The sequence below is a fragment of the Eutrigla gurnardus genome (genome assembly GCF_963514095.1).
Source record: "Eutrigla gurnardus genome assembly, chromosome: 12".
NCBI lineage: Eukaryota > Metazoa > Chordata > Actinopteri > Perciformes > Triglidae > Eutrigla > Eutrigla gurnardus.
Window position 1 is genome coordinate 13,954,243 of NC_139926.1, and position 27,711 is coordinate 13,981,953.

The window sequence follows — 27,711 nt, forward strand, 5'->3', positions numbered from 1 at the left end:
ACAACAAGCACATACACACTGATGTAAGTGAGGCCACGGTTCTCTCTGACAGACGCAGGCATTCATTATGCTGCATTACTTTCACTTTGTCAATGCTAATATGTCCCTAACCTGATAAAATGAACTCATTCTTTACCAGAAATTTAAATGAAAGCAATCATCAAAATTGATAGGTTGTGTCTCGGCGCAATTTGCTCCACATTCCATCTCTCTTATGTTCAATTATTTTGTCATTTGCCATGCTAATCACATTGGGATTAAACCTCTCGTTTATTCATATATCAATAGGCTGATGCTGTTGCCCGCCAGTCAGAACAGAGAAGTGATTCTGTGCACCTGCGAGTTTCCGGAGCCAGTATCCATCAACTGGAGGACACATTAACCGTCCAAACTAAAGCTTTAAAGTCATTCTGATAAGAGCTGCCAAAGTGAATCAGAATATAACAAAGACCGGTAATGGGCTCTGAGCTATTAAGGTTGTAATCACTGGTGTTTTTTATATTGTGGTCCTTTCAGTCCTCTGCTGACACAGCATGAGTGAGAGGAAGGATTTGTCAGTGTATGTAAAATCCTTTCTTCTAACCGGATTGTTGTACGATTCCGGACATTTAAAGCTCCACTGTTTTATTTGAACTCAAACTTAGTTCAAATGTCTCTCTAGAACTTGCGATAAATAATCGCTCTGTGATCGGAAAACTAGTGAGGGTTCTCAACGAGCTTTCCCAGAGCGTCTAGAAATGGGCCACCAGATCGATTTCTGACCCTGATGTTCGGTTATATAATTGCCATGACCTCGTGAGCGGCGTTTTCAGCAACTAGAAACGAAGCTATTGGCTTCATCGGCTGCAGTGATGTGGAGGGCCAGATCGTGATGCTAACTGCGGGCTAACGGCCTGGATAGACCCCACTGCTCAAATGTGTTCATCTATACACACTCAAAGAGACTCTTCAGCTGCCTGGATGCACCGTGTGTGTGTGTGTGTGTGTGTGTGTGTGTGTGTGTGTGTGTGTGTGTGTGTGTGTGTGTGTGTGTGTGACTCCAGGTCCAGAATACTAATCATTCTACCACACAACCACCAGCAGCTCCCGTCTGTGTGAAAGGAAGTTACCATGTGCATGTGTGTGTCAGTGTGTGTTGTGTGCGTGTGAGCGCGAGCGCGAGCCGGCATGGCGAGGCTTAATTAAGTGATCTGATCCAACACTGATTAGCATAATAAAGCAGCCTGATGAGGAGGATAAGAGGAGGATGTAAGAAGGCAGAGGATGACGACGGGAGGTAGAGGAGAAGGATGTGAGGAGGTGAAATAGAGGTGGAGGAGGAGGAGGAGGAGGAAGAGGTGTGAGGTGCGGAAGGTCTACATTGTATTGCAGCAGACAGGAAAGCAGAAAGGAAGCACATGTTTAGAAGTAAAAAACACTCAGAGCCACACATCGTAATGCCAGCAGACCAAACGCTGTGTCGTGGTTTGTGTGCCTCAAAGTGTTTAAGATTCAAGCAACCGGTGATATCGTGTTTGGGTGTGAAATGATACATCTTTCCCAAAACATAATTACTGTCACGACATTTAAAACATCATTATTTCCAGTAGATGAGAAGTGTGTCCGTGATTCATGTTACGCAACCATCAAAGAGACAGTTTAGCCAAAGCGGGCTGCCTGCACTAAATTAGATTTTAATGGTAGCAAACATTGGCCATCATATTTCAGTCTAACCTTCACGATAAAAAAGACTCTCTTTCATATTTATAAAATATAATTTGCAGAATCAACATATGTACGTGTCTATTAGAAAATAATAGTTATCTGAGCTGCTGCACTGACGCCCTTTCAATTAAACAAAAATAGCAGATTTCAAAAATAGCATTGAAGCGATGAGAATGTTTCACCATATACTGTCACCTTTTATGAATGCCTTAAATGATTACAATTCCCATCCATCTAAAATAATGTATAATGACAACGACAAGCATCATGCAAACCACTTAAAAATAGCCTCTAACTATGTCTCTATTGCTGATATTGATATTCATGACGTCCTAAATATACAGAGCATGAGAGTGAAACAGGAACTTTATTAAAATGGCACGTTTGAGCAAAGCTGCTGTTATGTGAAGGACAACAAACTGGGGCAAGTCAGGGCAACTACTGCCCCCCCCCACACACACACACACACACACACACACACATATAGACATGGATCAGCTCCCTGCTGTATCCATCAAGGATGCAATAACTGTTTCCTACACACTCCAGAGATCAGCCAGGTCAGTAAGAAAATCCAGGACAAACCTACACACACACACACACACACACACACACACACACACACGCACACACACACACGCACACACACACACACTGTTAATGTTATGTTGATGTTAACTCTAGTGTTATAGATGTGGGAGACAGAACTTCACAGACATAAATGAATCTGTCCTCATTAGATAGCTGTTCGAGTTACATATCGATCACTTTGTTACCCCAAACTCTGTGTGTGTGTGTGTGTGTGTGTGTGTGTGTGTGTGTGTAATAGATTGGGAGATGGAGAAGAAAGTGAGGGTGAAGGAGGTTGAGAGCAGAGAGACAGAGAAGGAGACCCCACTCAAAAAGACAACAAGGTGCTAGCTTCTCCCACGCCAACCATGCAAACAAACCAACAATAAACCCCTTTGTCTTGATCCATCACACACAGTACCACTACCACCAACATCTTCACAAAGCTACCCATGTGCATGAATGTGTGTGCGCGCGCATGCATTGTGTTGTGTTTGAAGATGGCACTGACCTCTTAATGCCCTCTCACTTTGCCAAACACACACACACACACATTCCAGCGTTCCTTGGAAACACACTGCACAGCCTAACCAGCCTTAAACCCATTTGCCTCCACTCATCCTTTACAGGACTATTGTGTTGCTTTGAATGCAGCTGATAACCAGCCATGTAAACCAAGCACACAAACACCCTAGCTGTCGTCATCGTGGTGATGTAGAGCCGGACAGACCATTGTACCATAATCGCATGTGTGACAATAGTAGCCGGTGGCAACCGCTTCGCCATTTCCATGCCGATATGGGAAAGTTGATGTGGAACTCGGACAGATTTCCATCCTTTGCTTGGTTTTCCATCGGCAATCAGTGGCTATATAATGAATGATGGGTGGACGGAGGTTAATCCGATTCCGTATGCATCTTTTACCAACAAAAAAGTGTTTGTGTGTGTGTGTGTGTGCCAGGCCCTCTTTTTTAAGCCCCAGGACAGTTTCATTGACCAGTGCCAGAGAGGACACACTCTCTACTTTAAGAGAAAATAGGCCATCTACAATGCTGCTGGACGGACACACACACACACACACACACACACACACACACACACACACACACACACACACACACAATGATGGTGACCCACTTTGCTCAATGTGTTCAGTGGTTAAGACAAAGATCTGGATGTTTGGCACTTTTAGAATCACATTGATGCAAGACAACACAGATGCAAAAATCCTCACTATTCTAAACCAATAAAACACTTTGTCTGTATCATCACACACAAAACTACTACCACCAATAGTTTCATGAAGCCACACATTAGTAGACCTTTATATATTATTTTACATTTATCTTTTTTTATATAAAAACTGATCAATACAGTCTGTTGGATACTCTTGACTGTAATTGTGTAAAGAGCCATATTTTGATAAGATGCCAATTGAATTAGAGTATCTTCATCATCTTGGGTCTTATTGAGTTTTAGCGACTATGTAAATACTATTTTAGAAGCTCTTTATATCCAGAAATATCATATTTTAATTACATTTCAAGGATACGCTACATTTTACTCGTGCATTAAACAGTGAATCTTTATCTCCCATCGTTTTGCGGATGAACTCATCAATTAAATCTCTTAGAAATATGGCTTCTGTGTTCTTGCTCCAGTTTGAGGTCCCTCTGCCGTCTAATGTAATTCAGATGAATAGGCGTCCATATGGCTGCTGACATTGAGTCGGGGAGAAGCTACTCTGCCTGCTGAGGTCTGGGAGGAGAATTGAAGTAGAGCCCACTAGGGAAGAGCACTTTCACTGCTGGGACACCTGAGGATGTCTGAAGGACACACACACACACACACACACACACACACACACATGCACACACACAGACAGGTATGTGTGTACATTGACTGACAACTACACACAGGTCTACCTGGCTGCTGCCATATGCTAAAGAGCCCCTAGGCTCCTCTCACTTCAGACAACATGACATTCTGGCTTCCGATTGCCCACCGTGTTACTCTCACTGGGATCGGTATGGAGAATGCATTCTGGGAAAAACTGAAAACTGAAGGAAATAGAAACATTTAGTGCAAGCTGATAACTCACGCCTGTTGTTTTCCAGTCCTTACCGAGCATCCTAGGATGGAATTCCATTCACAGAGGTCAGTTTTGCATGTTTTCACCCTCATTCATTCTCCCTCCGGGCCGTCCTTATTTCAAATCTGTACATCTTATTGTTGGTTTTCTTGTCAAACTTGACAAATGATGGCCACACCGGTGCGCCATGGTCGGATATTCCAACATCTGGTTTGCATCTGTTGCTACGGGAGACCACACAAACGACTGGAAAAACAGGGATACGATCCATAAAGGTTCGGTCCACTGTTGCTTTCTGTTGTTTCGCTGGAGCTAAAACGGTTTCCTCACTTTTAAATGACTCTTAGTATAGCTGTTTTATTTTCCAGTTCAACATTTCGAAATGGGAATGTCTCAGATTGAAAAGAAAAGTTGTAAGAGATTCACAACTTGAACAAATTCACAACTTGTATTTCAATTGAAAACAGCCATGTGGGCCGCAGAGATCAGAAGGGCAAATTATATAACATGAAGAAAATACAAACGGTTCTTCAACGGTACTTTTCTCAACACACTTATTAAAGATCACTTAATTTCACATACCATATTCCATAATAGCCCATGTTAACACATCTCATTACATCACGCCGAACCAAATATTTCATGTGTTTCTCATTAGTTCTCACCTTGAAAGTGAACAGCACCCTATATATCTCCGACAGACGCGGGGAGGTCATAATCTATTGAGTTAAGGTTTGAGAATTCCTCTGTGTAGCTCGTGCCTGAGGTGGCTAATAGGATTCTCCTGCGTGCCGCGGGAGACAAAATGAGAGGCAATTTGATCGAGGTTTCGAAAACAAAATAATAATCACATTCACAGCTTCATGCCAATGTCGCAGCCCCCATCCACTCGCAGTGATGAGCATTCAAATTAGCCCTCATCTCATTTGATGCTGTGTTATGTTGCTCTGAGCGTCCTGGACATTCTTTTGTGAGGTCAAAAAAAGGATAATTATGTGTCATCTGTGACACAAGAACTCACAGACATGGATGTCCAAACGGGATCTCGTTTTTTTCTCATCATTGAAGTTCCATCAGAATTAAATCATCCCTGACCATGTGCCATAATGTAAAATATCTTATCCACATAAAAATGTGTGAATAATGATTTGTTACTGTCTTTGGTCTCCTCACTTGGAACTGCAGTCCCTACTTGTTTTACAGCCTACTGTCGTCAGGAAAAGCACATCTGCTGGATGTAAAGAAGAGATTTCATTGAGCTGCATAATAATAATAAAAAAGACTACAAAGCTAAAAGTGTTGTCCAACAGACATGTTGTTATGTTGGCTGAGCGGATGTGCTACAGTGGGAAGAGATCTCCACTTTTAGTTGTCATGGTGGCTTAATTTTAAAACATAACACACTAAATTGCAAAAGCTCCAATCAGTCCGGCCTGTTACACACTGGGACAAAGACTCCGCTGCACACATGGCTGAAGGAGTCCAGTAATTGATGGTGTGTGGGATTGTGTTTGGCTACAATGTGATGCCTAGTGGGTCTCTAGTAGCCAATAATGTGAGTTATATGTTTTGGTTGGATTCTAGTGCAAATGTGATCATGTGGTGTCGGTGGTGGTGAACGCTCAGGGGTGTTTCCCTCCCTCGAATCCCAATGCATGTTGGGATAGTGTCCAGTCCCAGCAAGCGTTGGGTCCCCTCTGGAAAGGATTACTGTAAGTGGGTTGAAAAAAAAAATCAGGAATTCATAACTGAACTTCTAAGTTCGCCATCCCCTGAGATCTGCTATGCAGTGCTTTAAGGAAATAGTGGGATATAGAGGGCTTTTCGGAAAAACGGGGTCTCCTCAGGCAATAGGGACTATCAGTGTATTAGGAGGTCATGGCAGTGCTGAACGTCTATGTGAATGTGCACATGCATGCATATGTGTGTATCCATATAAATATGTATGTGTGTGTGTGTGTGTGTGTGTGTGTGTGTGTGTGTGTGTGTGTGTGTGTGTGTGTGTGTGTGTATGTGCATGCGTGTTACTGGGGCAGGTGTCTCTGCAGAGGTTGGGGCAGAGTAGCTCTAAATCATTCCTCAACTGACACACCTCACCACAGGGTGCCCCGCCATGTGTTACTGCTGGGAGGGTGGTGGGGGAGGTTGGTAGGGGGAACCTGTGGATAGCGGTTACTGGGTCACAGTAAAAAAAAAGAAAAAAAAGAAGATAAACCTCTCTATAAATCAGCATCTTGTGATTTAGGTGTATGGCAGAGGGAGAGACAAAGGGAAAGAGAGAATGTATACTTGCTATGACCTTGGAAGTGTGTGTGCATGTGTGCATGCAGTATGCCAGTGTGTGTGTGTGTGTGTGTGTGTGTGTGTGTGTGTGTGAGAGAGAGAGTGACAGACCAGCGCAGGTGAACTAAAGACAGAGCCAGACATCCTGGCACGATCCAAGTACACATCAAGACTCTCGCCTTACCCCCTCCCCTGCTCTCCTGTGGATCCTCCTCTCCCTCTCCTATCATCCTCAGCTGCTGCTGCTGCTGCTGCAGCGTATGCCACGCACATGTAAACAAACACACACACACACAAACACACACACGCACAAACACACACAGCAAACAGCTAAATAATGTTGAGTGCCAATGAGTGATATTCATTGATCTTCACTTGTATGCTTTATGCCAGAAGAAATGTGTGTTTCACACCACGTGTGTGTGTCGTATGTTACATATGTTACATGTCAGCCATGTGTTCACATGGTTGCCACAGTCGAAATCAAGCACCAACACTACAGTGTTCTGTGTACAAGCTCAGGCGCTACCGTAGAGTGTGTAAACCACATGTTTTGTGTTCATAGTGGGCACTGATGATGACACATGAATAGCAAACTTTGGGTACTAATCACACACACACACACACACACACACACACACACACACACACACACACACACACACACACACACACACACACACACACAAGGATGCTGTGGTGATCTATTAGAGCTCTGTGGAACAGCACACTAGAGGCCAATTATAAATAACACAAGTAACTACAGCATTTTAATATAAGACTACTTCTGGTGAGAGATACTCCTGAACAATTCTTTAATAAAGCCAAGCTACAATGTAAATATTGTTTCAATGTTATTGCAGTATGGAGGCACCGTGGGAGCTGTGCATCATTTCACCGTGAAGCCATGTTTTTTTTTTTTTATTACAGGTTGTATTTGAGCTGTTGGATTAAGAACATATAATTGTTGGTAATTAGACAAATGTAAATTACAATTACATAATACAATTTTAGTTTAAGGTTAAGCATTGGACATTCAAAATACAGCAAATGTAAAATTTCCCAGAGTATCATAATCATGTATTACCTTTTGCTCAGGAATGACTCAGTCATGACTTTCTAAACTTTCATTTCTGCGAGTGTGTGTCCCCGGGGGGTGTGTTGGAGTGGGTGTTTGGTGGAAGTGGGGTTGAGACACTTGGAGAAGTGCAGCTTCAGCAGAAGTGTATTTTGTGTGTGGCGCCCTACAGAGCTGACGTCGGTGGGAGTCTGTGGAGCCCCGGCTCATCTCAGTGGGAAACAAAAGTTAAATAACCACATTCTAGTCCTCCCAAAGCAATGCTTCCACAATCCACAGGAGATACTGTTGTGTACAAATACACCCCCAACACACACACACACACACAGTTCTGAAAATGATACGCACAAGCATGGAGAACTGTGAGCCTCACACATTACCTTGTTCCATAAGTATCTCCCTTAGATCTGGTCTAACAGGATGTGTGTACTGATCAAACCGATAATGCTGCTATTTCCTGAGGACTGAGAAAGCAGAATAAACTGAATCATCCTCGTATCACGGCAACAGTACGTGTTTATGCACATACAGACACCGATCTGACCGTCAGTCGAAAAGCACTTCAGGAACCAAAGCCGACGCACATTGTCAAGACGATATTGGCCTTTTTAATAGAAATCAGATACTGGCCAGTCTCTGTCATCCACAGCTTCCTCACTGACCACAGCTAGTGAAAGTGAACTCAACACTCTGTAAAACTCGCAATGAAACCCGCCTCGCCCCGTCTTAAAAGCTAGAGACTTCCAGTGTCCCATGATGGTTTAAATGCTGCTTCAGAAGCTCCACCCGCCCCAGGAAGAGTCACATGCTGTAGAGCCTTTTGAATCCTATCAAAAATATGATTCCAATTGCATTAGATAATAATATTTAAGTCCAACTCTTTACTTCCCCTCCAGTCTATACATGTCGGAGCAAAACCAATCGATTCACTCTTGTTCAGCAGCGTTATCCTTCCGTTTTAGCATCGTTGCTTAGCGCCACTGTAGGTCAACGCCATGAGGAGTGGCGGGAGCGAAAGAGGCTTCTCACCGCCGCCATTCATCACGGGTTGAAAGTGGACATTCATCATAGGGTTGCCAGCGAGTTGTGTAAAGAATGAACCGTCACGGCCCATTTCGGTCCGAGCCATAATTTGAATGCGATTGTGTGTTGTTTCAGTATTATGGAGCAGTATTAAGGAACCGAGTATATTGTTTCTTCCTATTTGAGGAATTATTTCCAATTAGGGTAATGGCCGAATATTTGGAGAAACACAAAACTGAATCTCTCTTTCTCACACACACACACACACACACACACACACACACACCGGTGTCCCCCTTAATACCGGGGCCAGTGGCAGGCTGAAAGGCGAGAGTGATGGATGGGCAGGGCTTAATCACCTTTAATCAGCCCCGTCCTTGAATAATGATGAACAGCCTCTTTTACACACACAGAATGCAGAGAGAAAGAGGGGGTAAAAGAGGGAGAAGCTCTGAGAAAAGATGCATACTCTTTATTGAATCCGTGGGTGGACGCCGTCCCTCCTCCTCCGCTTTCATTCCATACATCCACTCGGCCAATGCAGCACGGTTACCCTCCATAAAACACTGGCTCCTGTGTTCCTCTGCTTGGTCCACATCGACTAATCCGTGTTTCCAAATGTATTATAAAGTGACAACAGACGATGTCGGGCGTTTAGCTCTAGCAAATGCTAGAAGGAGGTGTTGTTTTGTTATGCGACCGCCACGTTTCTATAGAAATTCTGTGGAAATCTGGTGTCGGAAATATAACCGCGGCTTTAAGTGCCAAGCGCTGTGAATGCTAAAATGTGCTCGCAGCTCCACAGGTGTGAAAAGCACGCTGGCACTCGAAAGTGAAGTTGCCGTTGAACGCAACGGTTCTCAACCGTTTCACGCTTGAGTGGGACCGAGGACATCTTTTCTCTGCTCCCCGATCAAATGTTTCATCTACTGGAAATAGCAATTAATGTGCATATACATCCCGAGAATATTCAGTCTTCGCTTGAAGATGATGAACATAACATGTTGCCGCCTGATGAAGCCTTTTAGCAAACGTGAATGTAGAGTTTAGCCCCGGCCTCTTGACCACTCCCACTTTCCCATCAGCCACCCCGGGCTCGGTTGGGTTGACAGGCAGCTGAAGGGCAGTGCTGTCAGGGAGGCCAAAGGCTGGAGCGTGGGGGGCCTGGCTTGGATGGCTGAGCCCCAGGACAATGCCATTACAGTGGGGATGAGGACTGCATGAATGACCTGAGGAAATCATGGGGCCAGAAGGAATGTTCTCCTGCTGGGCGCACACATGGTATTTCACTCTGCCGCGCGGTGATAACCCCCCCCCCAACTCCTCGCCAACAACAGCCATCCAGAGCAGTCCATCATTAAAAAGCAACCTGGTGAAGGGTTCTCGTTGCAGGCAGATGCAGAATGCAGAATGCAGAATGCGGCGCGATCACGTGTATGCAAACACATGAGCTGCACGGAGCTCACCATCTTCGCGGACTCCGTCGAGGCCCAGCAAACATGTATGGGCACATTTGACCTTGCTTTTCTTTGAAGTTGGATGACTTTATCTCATATATTCTACATATTATTGCCCTCATATTGCTAAAACAGCCTTTCATTACATATGACATCAGTGTGTGTGTGAGTGGCCTCCCATTGAGGTCCATGCAGCCTCATGTGGCCCCACGTTTAAAGGTTGAAAGGAGTCAACAGCAGCATGTTACAAGCCCTTATAGACCCGTCTATAGTGTCTGTTACATACTCTTCATTGACAGCAGCCACAGGTTACTATAGTTCACCGGCTGAGAAGAGTCTAAAGTCATTGAAGTGGAGGAAGGATAGTCCAATAGGCAGCAGGTTATGGAGACCAATAGCTGCATAGTCACTCATAGAAATGTGAGCTAGCTCTACAAAAATTACACTAATATATTCTTGGAATAAAGTGTGGATGTGAAATCATGATGAACCACAGCGTTATTTGCGAGTGAAAGCAGAATTAACGTAAAGCACTCACCGGCAAATTCACAAAGAATGGATCGCGGCTAATGATAGCACTAAGACTGAATGGCTTATCTGCCTTATCTCAAGGTCCGATTCAACATCTCTGATGATATCACAGCCCATGAAGTTTTTGCCCTTTTTTGGCATCTGATTGCAATGAACACAATAAGCAGAACAATGGCAGAGAGAATAATTAAGCATGACATTTCCATTCGGCCCTGACTGATAAGTTCGAAGTCATACCTCAAAACTTCAGGCAGGGGATTTCAACGTGACAGGCAGAAACCGTGTTTGGGATTTAATACGCCGCGATCACTGGGAAGTGTGGGCGGGCGACGTCCCCTTATAAATGCACTTCAGCTACCGCCAACTCTCTGAAGACGCTAATAATTCCAGCTAACTACGTGTGGCTATTAGCACTGATCTTTGGGAATTGGACTGCTTTTTCTAATGATGATCATTTGCAACGAAAGGGGAGCGAGTTTAACACGAGGGTATACAGACACAATGCGGCCTCTCAAACTCAGTCCGCGTAGACGGGCCGCTACTTATGTTCTGAAACATAGGACGGACTCGCTGTGATATGTCAGAGGACGCACTGCGTCTATGAAAACATCGCACCAGATGTTAAGAATCGAGCGCAATTAGCTGAAAGTGATGCGGCATGCTCCATCTAACTCAACAGGCTTCCTCGTCTTTCCCATGCACTGGAAGCGCCCTGTCGTGCCAGCGAAGCCCTTCTTCTCTTTCCTTATTGTTTTTATAGGCCCATAAATAGCAGGCTAAATTAATGAGGCCACAGAGACGGTGATGGAGGAGTTTGGGAATAAAGGAATGGAGAGATGAAGGGGAGTGATAGATGGCATCATTATAACACAACACATCTCACTTAACAGAGCTGTTGGCTTTGGAAGTTGCATGTTTTAGCGTGTGCCAATTCTTGTCTCGGCTTGCTTGGATGCACACACACACACACACACAGTCATTTTCCTCCTTTGTAGGGCCCTTTTTTATTGTCCCACCCTTTCCAGTGGTTCTAAAGCTCTGTAAGATAAACAAAACCAAAAAAAATCCTAATCACAGATATCACTTCAAATTAACAGAATATGAACTTTAGTCACTACAATAGTTTTTTTTGTCATGTGTGGTTCTGTTTCTAGCATTCAGAACTAATGAGGTCCACTTTTACACACTCACACACAAACACACACATACACACACAAAGTAGACAAAGCAGAGAAAGCTCATCAATGCGCGGTATTCACACACACACACACACACACACAGACGCCACCATAATTAGCTCAACTGCAGCTATGTGAAATGAAGATAGCCTATTCTTTCCCCACCTGGGGACAATTTACTGTGTATCTCAGTTAAGCTGAGCACACTGGTAATTAACATCCAACCCCAGTCAGTTAGTGGCTGATAGCAGAATTCCGCATTACGACATTGTTTTAGGTGAAAGACTTTACACCGCCCATTTTGTGCCAACCAGAATGAGCCGCTCTACTCTTGCTTCTGCGGTATCCTCACGCTGGAAACAGAGCAAGTACTGGAAACATTTAGAAACACTTCAAAAGTGCTACAAGGACCAACTCTCCAGCTCTCTGTTGGACTCACATCATCTGTTTCTCACTTCCTTGAGCCCTCCAACTCTGGTTTTAAAGCAGTTTAGCTGGTTACTATGTGAAAACTGACAAATGTCTGACAGAAATCTACAGTACTTAATATTATTCCTTAACATAGGGCCTGTTATTAACAGTAACACAAACACACACACACACACACAATAAGAGAGTGGAAACATGACCAAATAAGTAGTATGGGTAAACAATGCACCTATTTGGCTTCCTAAAATGTGCTGTTTTATTGTCAAGGAGAAAATGTAAGAGCAACAAACACCACAAAGAGATGACACTGAAATGAATCTTCAAAATAAACAATTTAGTTAAAGAAGTCAAATAAAACGACAACAATCCAGACGCCCCTGAGGCACAGAGTTGTGTGAATAGAGTGACACACTAGATGAAAGATGTTTGCTTCATAATTAAAAGGTGTGCACTCCCGTGGCTAATGTACGGCACTGTAATTAACACCTTTCTCTGCTGTTAATGAGATGCGGTGCGATTTATCACCGATCAAGCAGTCGTGTCTCCCTGTCCCTCCGCTTTCCCTCTCTCAACCTCTGAATTTCGGCGCGTGTGTGTGGAGTGTCACTCAGCACGGCATTAGCATGGTAAGTACATGCAGATGACAGCCGCAGCCGCTAACCTTTCTGGAGCCATTTACATGTAAATCGATGGATTAATTGGCTAAAGCTCATTAGAGGCAGGGTCTCATCAATACCACACACCTCAATTACCCCTGGCACTGAGCTGTCATCCCCAACCCAACCACACACACACACACACACACACACACACACTGTTACTGTTATTTTATCCGACAGAGTAATTCAGATTAAACCAGATTAAACTCAGCTATGTATTGTGCAGTGATTGAATAAAAAACACATCAACAGAGGTGGGGGGAAATTGATATCCGGGTTCACATCAATACAGCTGTTTGCGCTGAGAGCAAGATGAAGCCAGTCGGAAAAGCGGGGGGATCACTCGGAGGCCTTTTGATTAATCAGTGAGATCTCTCCAACATTCCTCCAGGCTTTGCACTTTGGCATCGCCTCCAGGTGCCGGAATTGAACACTTAATAGCAAAAGACTAGCGGAGCGGAAGAAAGGGGGAAGAAATTGGTCGGTTGTAACGGCGGGCGTGGGCCGTGCTACCTTCACCTTGACAAATGCCCGGTGCCATCCGTTTGAACAGGGAGGGATGAGGGGGAAATGAATCGGAGGAGGTGGGAAATCTGTGGATGATGAGTACAGTAATCTTGTTGGACACCGCTGTCTGCCATTTTTTCTCTGCTCGTCTTCACACCGTGTCTAACCCTCCATGCATGTGTGTGTGTGTGAGAGAATGCATGAGTGTGTATAAATTGTGAGAAAGGTCAGTGCTCATCTCCACAGTGTCCCCCAACCTTTAAAGGTTGGATCCTTTATTCTGGAATAAGTGACACTTTATTCCAGCCTCTTCAAGAGTAGACACAAAGAGAGAGAGAGAGAGAGAGAGAGAGAGAGAGAGAGAGAGAGAGAGAGAGAGAGAGAGAGAGAGAGAGAGAGAGAGAGGCCTCTAGTTAGAGGGTGGTAGCATTAAACATTGTTGGCAGTGCTAACACTTGTTGACACACAGCGGTCGGACTGGTGAAGCTGAGGGAATTAAGAATGTGGGGCTAACTTGGAATAATGAGCTGCATGGCTTTCTCCAGCAACAGCAACAACTCACTGATGTCACGAACACAGCTACTGACATCATAACTTCATATCATACACAATATCTTTCACGTCACCATCGTGATCCACCAGTCTCCAAACAAGACTAACCATATTAACAGAGCATTCAGTTCTGGGACATAAATCAGATATTAAAAATAGGGATGAGGGGCAGCAGATTTAAGATGCGGGCACACTCTTTTGTAATGTGTACAGATGCCATGTGACTATGACAACTAAGGGAGGTATGTATATAACTCGTTAGATGTTTGTAAGATGAGAAGGACATCCTTATGAATTCATGTATTGTATAATAATTTTTACTTGATTAGAAACTCGTGAGAATTCATGAAGTAGTGTTCCCAATCAACAATCTATCAGTCAAATAGATGATATTCATTGAAAATATGGAAATTTGGAAAATGCTGAAGTCTCTTTTCTTTCTTTGTACTGAAGTTTTTGTTTTCAAATGCAAAGGAATCATATTCTTTGCCTTTGAGGAAACTGTGGCGGACCAACATGAATTACTTTAATCAGTCTGGTTGACAATAAAGGAAGAACGCATTAGAAGCAGTAAATAAAATCCCATCCAAACACAAAACAAAATCAATAAAATGTTTTGCATAGACGCTGAAAATCGGTATTGGGAGATGAAAACTAGTCTACTGCTCTTATATAGATTTCTTTAAATGATGAAAGAAGGACATAGAGACAAACAAAGAAGTGAGACAACACACACACACACACACATACACACAGCTGCAGACCGTTAAGGTTGTCCGGTGTGGTCTAGCGTTGCAGTCTCCATGCTCGGCTGCTCTGGGCATCGACTGCTGTGTTTGGCATTCAGGGTGCATGGACAGCTAAAGGCCTGATCACTGAGGCCTGACCGCTTTTTAATCAGCACACAACGACTGACACACACACACACTCATATGCATACACAACAGGAGGACATATCTTGCACGCAAATGACCCCCTTCTCAGTCGCACGATGCATGCACTCGCACGCGGGCACGTGCGCACGCCGGAGGGCGTGTCCCTTCCATCTGACACCGGCTCTGAGTCAACCGCTGTGGCTGAAGGAATAATGTCGCCGTTCTGCTTCTTGCTGGGGTGGATGGGGATGGCTAGAGCATGCAATGAAGGAGTGCAGGGACCTTTTCCTTTATCTCTATCAAATGTGGGAGTAGGGAGAGTCAAGGATGCATGTCGTCTGGGTCTATGGATCATTTCAGAGAGGGTTTTCTGGGACGCCAGTGACTCCAACAGGGGGATCAAGCTGAGAATAAGTTATCTTTTGATGGGTTACTCCATTTTCTGTCTGTTCACGTAATGGTGTGTGTGTGTGTGTGTGTGTCTTCTAGTAATGAACACATGGAGATTGACATTGGATTGCTTAATTTCTTTGAAGTTAAAGGATTCCCTGCTTCATGGGACATGTATGCTTTTGTCCAATGCCTCCAGCCAGCAGGGAAAAATAAAGTCTCTACAGGCGATGTGCTGTAGGTTTCCCGACAAGTTTTGTATCCGCCCCCCCTCAGTCATCTGTGCCTTTCCACGTCTTTACCAGAGTTCATTACACTGAACTTCGTCACTGAGAGTGAAGCCAGCAACCATAAAGACAAAGGTCACTACAGCTACTTGTACTCCACAGTCATTCTTCCTGGGCACAAGCTCAAGCTGAGGTCATATTTGATTGTCACAACAAAAATTGACCTACACCTCAAAGACCCGTGGCGGGTAAACGGCCCAATATAGCCGCTGCAACAAACAGGTGCTCACATTGACCCCTTTAGCCACGAAAATCCAGGTAGCAGGTGGAGCAGTCCGCCTTCCCGCGGCCTCCACCTCGCAGATGTTTACTTTCACGACACCCTTAATTAAACAGCAAAGTCAGATCTGAATAATACAAACACAAGGGTATAAGGTGTATCTTGGCCCCTGTCTGACTCCCACCATGAACAAATTATGACTAAATGCCAATATACTGCTACTACTTTCACTGTATGAAGTCCAAATAGACTGGAACAGCAGGAGTAGCCCACATTGTCACGGATTCAGGATACAGTCAAAGTGTGCATGAAAAGAGTGCAATAGAAATTGAGGACCTGTAACTCGAAGTGAAAAGTGCAGTGCAGCCTTTTCACAGCCTTTCATTCCAATCCTTGAAAATGCAGCTTTTTAAAAAAAAACTTGCTTCTGACCAGGTTCCTTTGATCCATTCCAGCCTTTTCCAGGTTAAAATGGGGAACGCTATTGACAGGCAGCCAATTCACCCCAAAGGCCGTGCCAGAGCAAAATCTACGTACAGTTCGGAAACTCTGGAAAATGATTCCTTAATGGGCAAATGTAGACAGGAGGGCATTTGAATGCATGAGTGGTAGATGGAGGATTGTTTGGCTAATTTAAATGCATCAGTAATCAGGTGCAATGATTACATTATGTGCTCGGAAAAATCACACTCCTCGTGACACCTCGTCAATATCCCAGCATGCTTAGTGACTGCCTGGACTTTGAGAGGTATGTGTCAATGGATTTAGCGTTCGAGCTAAGTGCTGGCGCTGTCAAAGCAGAAAGTGGATGGATCAAAAATCATCAGAAGTTCCTGGGCAGATGGATGCAGCGGTTTCTAACGTGTCACTACATCAACGGTTTGCAGCCTATGTGGTGACTGGCTCAGGCCTCACCGCAGCATCACCACTCAGACTCCCATGCTGTGCCCTTCCTCTCAAAAGCGCTGAAACAGACATTGCTTTCCATCGCTCGGCTGTCATTAAAGAGCGCGGTGTTTGTTGAAATGGAAAGGTTGTTACGCTGACATCTGTGATGTAGCAGCGCGGCGAGATCAGACAGCTGCCGGGAGACAGACATTTATGCGGCGACGCTTGGGTATTTTTCAAACCGAAATGACACTGAACGCATCGCAGCTGTACAATGAGATGATGCTTCTGACAACGACGCGGCGCTGTCGCCACCCACGCCTACAGGACACGCCGGGCGAGACACTTGACAGCCGCGGCCCGAGATGCGCCATCTTCAGCACCAAGGACAGCAGACGTCACCGTAGATTTACAGTGGGCCTATTGTTATTCATGAGTCATATACAGCACGTCATACAAAGCTAACATGAAATATAGTGCTTATTGGAGTTGAATTATGAGTTAGGGTAGTGTTTGTATTATGATTAGACTTTTTGACAGGTTATGTCTGCATTCTGATTTCTGATGTTTATATACAGATAATAAATGTAAGACTGGGGGAGGAAAAAGCTCCGGTGGAGACGAAGAAAAGCTTAATACTAATTGACTTTTGTAAATGTCACTGATGGTTATTCACTTGATCTCGTGACCCGTGAGTCTTCAAGTTTTGGCAGAAAATCGTTCCATCAGTCAACTTGCTGGAACATTTAAGAGCAATGCACTCAGGGAAATGAAAAAATAAAAAAAATAATACATTTTAAAAAGAGACATGTCAGCCTCTGTGGATGTTAAATTGATAGCGATAAAGTTACAAATCACAAAACAGGCATTCATGCGCCAAAGAGTTTTCAGCAGGGGGCTACATCCTAGTGACAGCTTGCTTTCTTTGTCTCATGCCTTCACCTCCCCCCTTCTCCTCCCTCTTCCACCTCCCTCTCCAGCTTGCTCCCTCTCATCCATCAGGAGTGATGGAGCGACTCCCCTGTCCAACTACCCCCCACCCCACCACCCCACCCTATTCCCTCCTGTTACAATACATGTGTATCTACACATCCACTGTGTCTGTCAAAGAGGACGTGTCCCGCTGCGTCCGTCCCTCTGTCCTTGCCCGTCCACATGTACGCACACATCAGTAATGTCAGGAGTCCCACAGTGATCATCTGTCAGAGTTAAGCCACGCCCCCCTGCCGGCTACATGTGTGGAAATGCACGGAAGCTCATACATACACATCTCCACATATTCTTATTTTTTGCATACTGCATATCTCCGTGTACAGTAAAAAAAAAAAAAAAACACACACACACACACACACACACACACACACACACACACACACACACACACACACACACACACACACACACACACACACAAAGACTGACCACTGCAAAGTGCTCTTGTCAACTGGCATGGGCCTCTCCAACAAATAAACACTCCATCTATCCATCCCTCCATTTCTGGCATAGCCCTGGTTGGGCGTGGGTGTGTGTGTGTGTGCGTGCATGCGTGTGGGTGTATTTGCCTGTGTGTGTTAAGTTGAATTCCTGAGCCTGTGGTTACCAACAGCTTTGAAGTCACAACAGCACCAGGGCCCCGGGGTGATGGGCTCACCCGCCACCCCCCAGCCTACACTGGAAGGCCCATAAAGAGAAAAGCAAACAGGCAATAATACCACGAATGAACAAACCTTTGGCTACAGGGCTCCTCCTCAGCCGTTCATGCCAGAAACACACACACACACACACAAAACCACACACACACACACACACACACACACACACACACACAGAGATACACAGGTAGACATTGATTTCAGACTGAAAAACAAACAGACACACGTTCATGTAGTCTTTCAGTCTCTATGTACAGCAATGGATGGACATTTGGATGTGCTCCATCTCTATATCACACACACACACACACACACACACACACACACATACAGTGTGCATATACAACATTACTGTTTCCTTGCTTAGTGAGTAAATCCTGCCTTTGGTCTCCAGCTCATTAGTACTATATTCTCTCTCTCTCTCTCTCTCTCTCTCTCTCTCTCTCTCTCTCTCTCTCTCTCTCTCTCTCTCTCCCTCTCTCCCCCTCTCCCTTCTTCTCTTCGCCTCCCTCCAGTCCCCTTGGAGCTGCTGTATTTTGGAGTCAGTATGGATGCTGCAGGCTTCTCAGCATGCTTTAATTAGCTCAGATTGTTTATTTTTAGTTTTTTGCACATGAAGGTTATAGAGGATCCTCAAAAAGTCAAACAGTACTTCCACTAGTACTACTGAACATTTGGCCTGCGATGGAAACAGTGTGAACTATATTAAAAAAAAAAGAAGGTGTGGACTATAATATATATTCCAGAAAAGTTTCTGCCATCGACTTTCTTTGGAGAGAACGCTCTGTTGCCACTTCGGACGCGCAAGCAACTCTGGAAGAAAATGCTATGATTTCAGTAATAAAAAAAAAAAAAACTATAATTTTTATAAGGGTATAATTTTACATGCAGCAAATGTTGTATAGTGTAGTGTTAACATCATAATTCAAGACCTTTTTCCTCGCTGGAGCACTCAATCCAGGGCTTGTCCTTTCTTCTAGCCTCTGCTCTTCCTTTCAGCTCCAAAAAGGCGAAACGCCAAGCAATGCACAGCCAAAAGGCTGCGGCAGAGAAAGCCTCCACGCTAAACTAAACTGACAGGAGTGGAGGAGACTGATGCAATGGAACAGTAGTGTTAGAGCAGAGCTATGTACAGTATAACACTTCATTCATCCAAACACACACGCACACACACACACACACTCACACAGGACAGCATGAACTGATGTGATTGTCTGGATTGGATTTGGAAATGTGTAGGGCGGAAGTAAAAGAGTTACACAGTCTCAACAACAACTATGGAGGTGCCCCACAACAAGGAAATTAACGGCCAACAGAAACAGGCCAACAGTGCATCTCCCATAGTGAATGTGTGAAACGTCGGAACATGATGCGTAGCAGGGGGCCGATGGAAAAAAAGGAACAATGGCTAAGAGGACTCTGTGAACTGGATAAATAAAGGGAACAATACAAAGATGCTCATATAATAATGGAAAAACCATATTTGGAAACAAAAGAAGACAATAAAAATATTCTGTGAAGTATATTGTTGCTGAATTAGAAATTCTGTCGCTGTGATTTAGGGGATGTGGTGTTCCGATGTGTTCTTTCGGAGAGCCGGGCTGGCCAACGCAAACAAACAGAGTTCTGCCGAGGGACCAGAGGAGAGCCAATAGCTCCGTGAATTCACAGCTCAGCCTCAACAGTCTGGCAGAAAAAAAAAAACACACACAAAAAAACAATGTGGGTGATGAGAAAAACGAGAAGGAAAATGGAAGCATAGTTGTGGGGCTTCTGCAGCGCCGCTGGATCTCTTCTGCTTTTGTTAATTGGCCTTGATGGGTCTTTGGTCAAAATACCCAAAGCCCAAAATGTGTTTTATTCATCTTGTGAAAAAAAAAGACCATAGACGTGGCGTGCAAAATTATTTGAATCCCACCTTGAATATGTTTGCAAAACATTCACTGCAAATCTTAGGTTTCATTGGATAGCAGCCTTTTAAATCAAACAGTGTGTCGCATTGAAATGATTTGTGAACACAAGGGGGCAGAGATACTCCAAAACATTGTCACACAAGCATATCCAGCAGAAACTGGGGGGACAATGGCTTCCCTGTGGAGTCCCCTATCTCCCTACTTGTGTGTGTTCAGTATTTACTAGTATCAGTGGTCTGACCACTCCTCAACGTATGTGGCTTCCTTTATTGCAAGCTGAATGCAAATGAGCTTCTTCACCAGCTGCTGTGGACCTCCACCATATTGCCTCAACCCAGACCGAGACAATGAGAGTAAAAAATTACATTTGACTCATTGTCGAATGGTTGCCGAGTCATCGTGGAGACCGGGGCTTGAGCGTGTCATCGGTCAGCTTCGCGTGACAAAGCCAATGAAAGATGCATAATGTGTCTGCTTGAAAGGCGAGCATGTCCATGCACGAGGGCAGCAGTTAAATCACTTGAGCAAGAGAGCGAAGAGTGATGTAAAACACTCGACGTGAGACGCACAGTGGGGCTTTGAACCGGCGGCCACAGGGGCGAGTGGAGAGAGACGGAGGAAGTAAACAAGGAGAGGGAGGCGCATGCTGTTTGGAAATGCTGTCACCGAAAACAAATCGGTTCTCAATCATCGATTAGAAAATCCGGGAAATTAGGTACTTAAAAGTACCTTAAAACTTGGCGAGATAGCATGAATTTAAGTCTCTCTCCTTCCTCTTATATATGGTAAGTAATCCATGCAAAACCAGCAACGCAGCCTCAAGTACGCTTTAGTGCGTCTGCATCTATGGATTTACTGTATATGTGTAATTATAATAAGCATTATAGCACTGGCAAGTCTGAGGATTGTGTGTCTTGATAAATCCGGCAAGAATGTAAACCTGGGGCTCTCCGCAATGTACGGGAGAACAGCTGCTTGCATTCGCAACACACACACACACACACACACACACACGCACACACTCAAGCTCGACAGACAGACATCCGTTTGCTGTTTTAGGATCAAATTAGGGTTGCAGGAATTTCACACTGATGGTAGATACGAGCGAGTTCACCTGCTCCAGTCCGTTCTAATGACGGATGAAAGAGCGACTTAGCGAGATTAGATCTGGCCTCACATTCTCCGCGGAAAGGGCCGAAAGCCCGCTCGCAAAAAAACATACAGTAATCCAGATGATGAGTGACGCTCCCATTCGCCCCGTACAGTCTGAAGAGACGCCGCGCCCACTCACGGCGTTACCCGCTGACAAAAGATCCGATGACATCTGCTCTGATAAGATGTGATGAAACATCAAAATATGCTCGCGGCGATACACACTGCGTCCTGTGAGATATGTAACACAGCCATCAACCACACACACACACACACTCTCTAATAACAGCAGCTCGCGCAGGGTGTCCCATTGCCAAACCCAGACAGTTTGTGCGTTCTTTTGAAGGCGCCACTGAAAAAACATCCCCACTTTCGCAAACATTTCTGGCTGTATGCACACACACACACACACACACACACACACACACACACACACACAGCCAGCAAGATAATGACAGTCTAATACTAGAGTGTATTCTATTAAAGCCCTTAAACACACTTCGGAGTCTGTGTAAACAACAGCAACTGCTCTCCCGCTCCCTCTCATTTCCTCTCTCACTCACACACACACACACACACACACACACACACACTCATAGGAAAGACTTCGGTAAACGGCAGACGCTGCTTCGAGGCATTCAGTCAGAGAAAACAAAGCATGAAATATTCAGTGAAGGTGCTCCATCCACCATCTGATTCAGATGTCCCATACAACAACAACCAATCCAAACTCGGGGTCTTTAATCTACCCAACCCCTGTTAAGCCTGCATGTTTACCGTAATTACTATATTATTCATGTGGTCTCAGAAGAATTCCATAATTACTCCGTTTAGAGAAACAACGATGTAGGGAAGAGATATCCGATCATTAATGTGCGTTTTCTTTCCCATGTGCGGCTGATTTAAAAATAAATCAACACCCCGATGGAGTCAAATACGACCAAGTGGGTTTGGGGCCCAGTTTGTGTCCGTGACATGTAAATAGTTGATAAAGCATGGTTTAGACATCTGTTTCAATCTGTTTTATCTGGCTGGAAGCGCTGTAAATGTGTTTTCATCTCTCTCACTATCTGTCTGTATGGTGACCTCGTCCGCATGCACTCATCTATCTGTTAACACCGAGGGCCTGGAGAGCAAGCTGCACGCTGGGGCCCCCCGACGGCTGCACGCGGGGGGCTGCGGGGGCCTGTTGGTGCAGCTGTCCCACTCCAGGGTAACATAAGACCTTATTAGAGTCCATTAGACCTCTCTGAAACTAATAAGAGATTGTCAAATACATCCAAACATTCACACAATTCACAGAGAGACAGGAAGTGAAAGGAGGGTGGTACAAAAAGGGGGACGGGGGTCTGCCATTTGTCGACATAGTGTCCCCTTCTTATATCTACGACTTTTGTCCTTTCACATTTAGAGCAGAGGCTAAATTAGTGAATAAAAAGCAGCCGACATGTTGTATTAAATGTTAACACCATGTTATTTTCCTTTAGTTTTTCATATAAATTGGATAAAGATTTGGAAATACCATATAGACCAGGACACTTCCAAAAGCTATTCTAATGACTTGTAAGGTCTTCAACACCTCTTCACAGGTCCAACCAGAACATTAAGCTCATCGTGTTTAATATTTTCGCCGACATTTCTACATCTTCCCCATTTTGCACATATGACAGTTCCAAAAAAAAAGTTTCTCCTCCCATCTGGAGGGTGAGGCGGGCTCGTCTTCAGTCCACAGCCCCGGGAACAAACCCTCCCTTGGCCCTGACAGCAGGGGCTTGACCTGGGAGACTGCCTTTGATCTTTAATTAACACTGGGCATGACTCTGGAGAGGAGAGAGTTGATGAACATGGGAGCACTCAGGGCCGGTTACAACAAATAGCTACTAAGAGGGGCTGAAGACGAACGGCTTTTTCTCCAATCTCCCAACGCTCTTTTTGCTTTAAAGCCACGGTTGGAACAGCTGCAGTGCAGAGGTGGCTGCTTTCAAAAAAACAGATTCTACATCGGGCTCCTAGAGCGAGCAGCTTGCTCAAACTGAGAAAAGAGGAGCTCATCCAGTAGGATACGGACCACAGAAACCAGTCACAACAAAGAGAAGTCGGGGATTTGTGGCAAACGCAGCTAAAGCTACTGTCTCAGCAGTTTCCCCTTTGGCATGGTCAAACATAATATACAGAAATATGTCATAGTCGAGCATGAAGTAAGCAAGTATAAACCACTTCTGTTATTTTACGTTATAAACCGTGGTGTTTAAAAATTGTGCTTTTGCATATAACGTATTTGTTAAGCAATAACATCTTGCAGGAGCCACACACAGGAAATGTCATTCTGCAAAATTATCTGTTATGTGTGTGTACACTTTTGGGAAGTGTATAACCCTCTAGGTTGTGAGTTTTAATCACACCGGGATGTTATGTGCTGAGATGAAAGGCCCAGTGTGACACTTAACCTTTGAACCCACCGGTTGCTGGATCCCGGGGGGGATGTTAAAGTTACCGTGGGGCGTCATTCGTTTACCGCCTAAGCAGGTGAGGTGAAATAAAGTGAAACGAAGAGGAACGAGGACAGTCGAGGGACAATGGAATCAATAAACAAGTTGCGTGGCAGACAGCAGCATCTGCTAGTCCAACCCTCAGGTGACGGGAGTTTCACAGAGCAATGCGCAGTCCCTGTTCTGTAGCACCAAGAGCCAACAAAAAAAAATGTTTTCAAATAACCTGGCTGGCTACAACTCATATAAATCGCCCTGAAAACCATGTGTGATGAAGATGATGATGATGTCGCAGGCAGTCTAAAAATAAAAGGCAAAAGCCAGGCAGGCAGACGTATACTTTTGGGGCTTTTGCAACCACCTCCAAGGCGACAACCGACTTTTTGGGGGTGAGATCGAGTATCTCCAGACTCCAATATCTGCCCACTCATGACTCCACCAACACCCACAACCATCACTGCAGCTATTCCATTATTCACCGCCCACTCCAGCCCACTCCTTTCTTCTGGGTTATCAGTCCCATCCCTGCTACTCTGGTTAAGATCTTCCCGTAGCTAAAGATGTGTCACGCAGCATATTACTATTGAACTACTGCAGGCTGGAGCATGCGGCTCAAAGACCTGGATAACGCATCGCACACATGTGGGGAAATGCCCGTGCACAACTGTCCGGCTACACTGTGGGACTCTGGAGTTCTTTTGAAAGTGTCCCACACACACACACACACACACACACACAGGGGTTGAGCATCAGACATTAAAGGTTCTGGGCTGACAGATATGAAGTGTCATGGTCTTCTCATCAAACAATTTGCACACATCGCAGCCTTGGAAAACGTTGCATTATATCACACAGCATTTTAAAATGAGGGCATAAAAAAAAAAAGAAGGGGGACAAAGAAAGTGAGTATGAGAGAGCCGTCTTACTTTGGCAGGTGTTGGTTCTCTCCTCGTACCCCGCGTTGCACAGACACTTCCCAATAGGTACGAGCCACTCCCCCTCCGTGCTGCAGTACATTCGCGGAGGCTCCTCCTCCTTGGAATGGTTGACGCACAGGCCTTTGACCTCCACCAGCGACTGGGAGTCCATGGGCACCGTGTCGGGGAAAGAGGCCAGATTCCTCACGGTGTGCGGGCACTTCTTAAAGTAAACCCGCACGGACACTAATGCCACGCAGGCGCCCACGTCCTGGAACGCCAGGTAGAAGCCTTTCATTCTCAAGGGGCCGACCTCTCGCACCTCGGTGTTGAGCTTGAGGATGCGGTCGCCGAGGTCCATCTGGGTGAAACTCTCGTCGGCGGCGATGGTGTCGATCTTGGTGAACTGGTGCTCTCTGAAGTGGCTTCCCTGGTCGTCCTCCGTCTCCATGTAGAGGAGGTTGAAGGTCTCCTTGCAGGTGCCCAAGACCAGCGGGATGGAGTTGCAGTCCCTCAGCGTGAACTTCAGCTCCACGTAGATCTTCTGGGCCGACTGGCGAGGGATCCAGTTGGTGCGAAGCCAGTTGTTCTGGCTGTACTCCATCACGTTGCAGACCTGGAAGGTCCTGATGGGGGTGTAGTGCTCATCCACCCCACTGATCTCCTCCCACTGAAAAAGACGGAGAGAAGGAGAGGTGGAAAAGAGAAATAGTGTGGGAGGGGATGGGGGGTGGGGGGGGCATTATAAGGGAAGACAAAATGAAGAAGTGATGAAAGCGATTCGGTAAAACAAAGAGGAAGGGAGAGTTTGGAGCGAGAGAAGGAGGGAAGAGGAAAGGAGGGGTGGATAGCAGAGAGAAAAATAAAGTTATCTCCACCCTGTAAGCATTTACAGATGAATTATTTAGATTCACATTGACTCTTGCTGAATACTAAGCATCTAATAAACACTCAAGGGTGAAAAATCACACTACCAGATCTCTCGTAAATGACTCAAATTAATTAAAAGCAAACTTGCTGCCTGAGCCAAATTCTTTTCGAGCACTGTGAAAACGTCTCAGAGAAAAACCACAAAGTGTGATTTCCCGTCTCAAAACACATACAACACATTTATATGAAGCTGCTTAATGACTTAAATATTAGCAAAATCCTATAGTGTGTTTTTTCCACCCTTTTTTTTTACTAACATCTCTACAAGTGAGGACGTTCAAGCTGCTGGTTATTTGCATCACAGTACTACTGTTACGAAAAAGGAAACGTGCTGAATCCACTATGAAAAAAAAAAAGGAAAAAAAAGAAGCTACGAAGTATAGACAGATGTGAGTGTATACCAGGGGCGTTCGTGTCTATCTTACATTTTCCCTCCACTGGGAGAAAGCAATGAGAGGAGAGGAGAAAAAGAAAGCGGGGTCATTCCTTTGAATTCAAACACAGCGGGCAGACTCATTGATCATGCGCTTTTGGGGCTTCGCTGTCCGGGTGAATCGACACTGAATCGGAGCGATGATGAATGGGCAAACACCTGAAACACTGGGCTCATTGTGGTTAAAATGACATTCATTAGAACAAATAGGCCCTAAATGCGTAAATGGATTGGGTTTTTTTGTATTTTTTTTTTCTTCTCTCCAGTCCATGAAGATTCAGAATGGTGGCATGCCTGAATGAGCATTGCTTTCTTCAGAGAGAGAAAAAAAAAAAAAAAGTTTTCCGGGTAAGTGGAAACTGAATTATCGCTCCTTTCGCAAAAGCATTAATGGAAACATAAACCCGCACACACATATACATTCACAAAAGGCTCATGTGAAGTGTTTAAAGTCCCGTAGCTGGCGGACACAGCAGGTGCTTTCAGCCTCAACACGGAAATTAATGACGAGCTAAGAAAGTGGGGCTTCTCTATTACATGGTTTTTGTGTGGCGGCGTAAAGCATATCTACGAGTGCGTGGTGCTCAGGGAGCTCTCAGGCTGAAGGATGGCCACTTGCTTTTCATCTCTCAGTCAATTTAATGAAACACCCACGAGAGAGAGAAGAATGAACGGAAAAGGTAGAAAAAGTAAAAGAGAAAGAGCTGAAAAAAGGCTGTGTGAAGAGAGAGGGGGAGATAAATTGAGGCGAGAGATTCCATTGGTGTTTAGTCTCCCTCGTCATGCTTTCCTTGGCCTCACCTCATTCATCCGAGCACCAAGCTCTCTATAGGTCTAACAATAACAAGGGCAAGTAGCCACTGAGTAGGGTTGAATACAAAGAGGTGAGGCTAAACTTAACATTTCACCTCACTTTGCTCTCGGGTTTAATAGCTTGGCTTAAATAAATGTAGACATAATGACGTGGTGACACGCAAACAGGATTTGGTGATGGACTTTGATACCACAGAAGACAAGGGCTGAGGACATTATGTGTGAGAAGACCGTGGACTTACATGAGGGTAATGATATGAAAGCATCAGTCACATTATATAAAGCACTTGGTCATGATAAGAGAATCAAGTTGGTCTATTGGTAGGATGTGTTACTATATTTGACGAAAAACCTGAATCTTTTCCGAACCTAATCTAGTTAGTCTCTCTGAACCTGACCAAATGTGGAACTTCTTCTTTAATACAATTACAATTCCTTCAAAAAAGTATTTGACAGGGTTGTTTGGACATTTTGAATTTAGTTACAAGTTGTGGCGTATCGTTGTTGTAACACAATAGAGTGGATAGCAACGTGACCATTTAAAAATGTGAAATATTCAATGTTGTAGCAGTGTGCGTGTTTGAACGTGATCGATGTTTCACTCGTTGCCCCTTTTGTGCTGCTCATGTTGTGAACGTCTGTGTATTGATGTTTCTGTATGCGTGTTTGTGTGTGTGTGTGTGTGTGTG

The 27,711-nt window shown here is 44.7% G+C and overlaps 1 protein-coding gene across 6 annotated transcripts in view; it reads right to left on the reverse strand.

Annotated features, from left to right (window-relative positions):
- Nucleotides 1-27,711, reverse strand: part of epha3 (eph receptor A3) — a 411,842-nt gene that overhangs the window by 372,388 nt on the left and 11,743 nt on the right. For all 6 annotated transcript variants that reach the window (XM_084022191.1, XM_084022184.1, XM_084022190.1 and 3 more), the window contains exon 3: nt 24,856-25,516. In XM_084022191.1, coding sequence (XP_083878317.1) covers nt 24,856-25,516 — 661 coding nt within the window. The remainder of the gene's footprint in view (nt 1-24,855; nt 25,517-27,711) is intronic.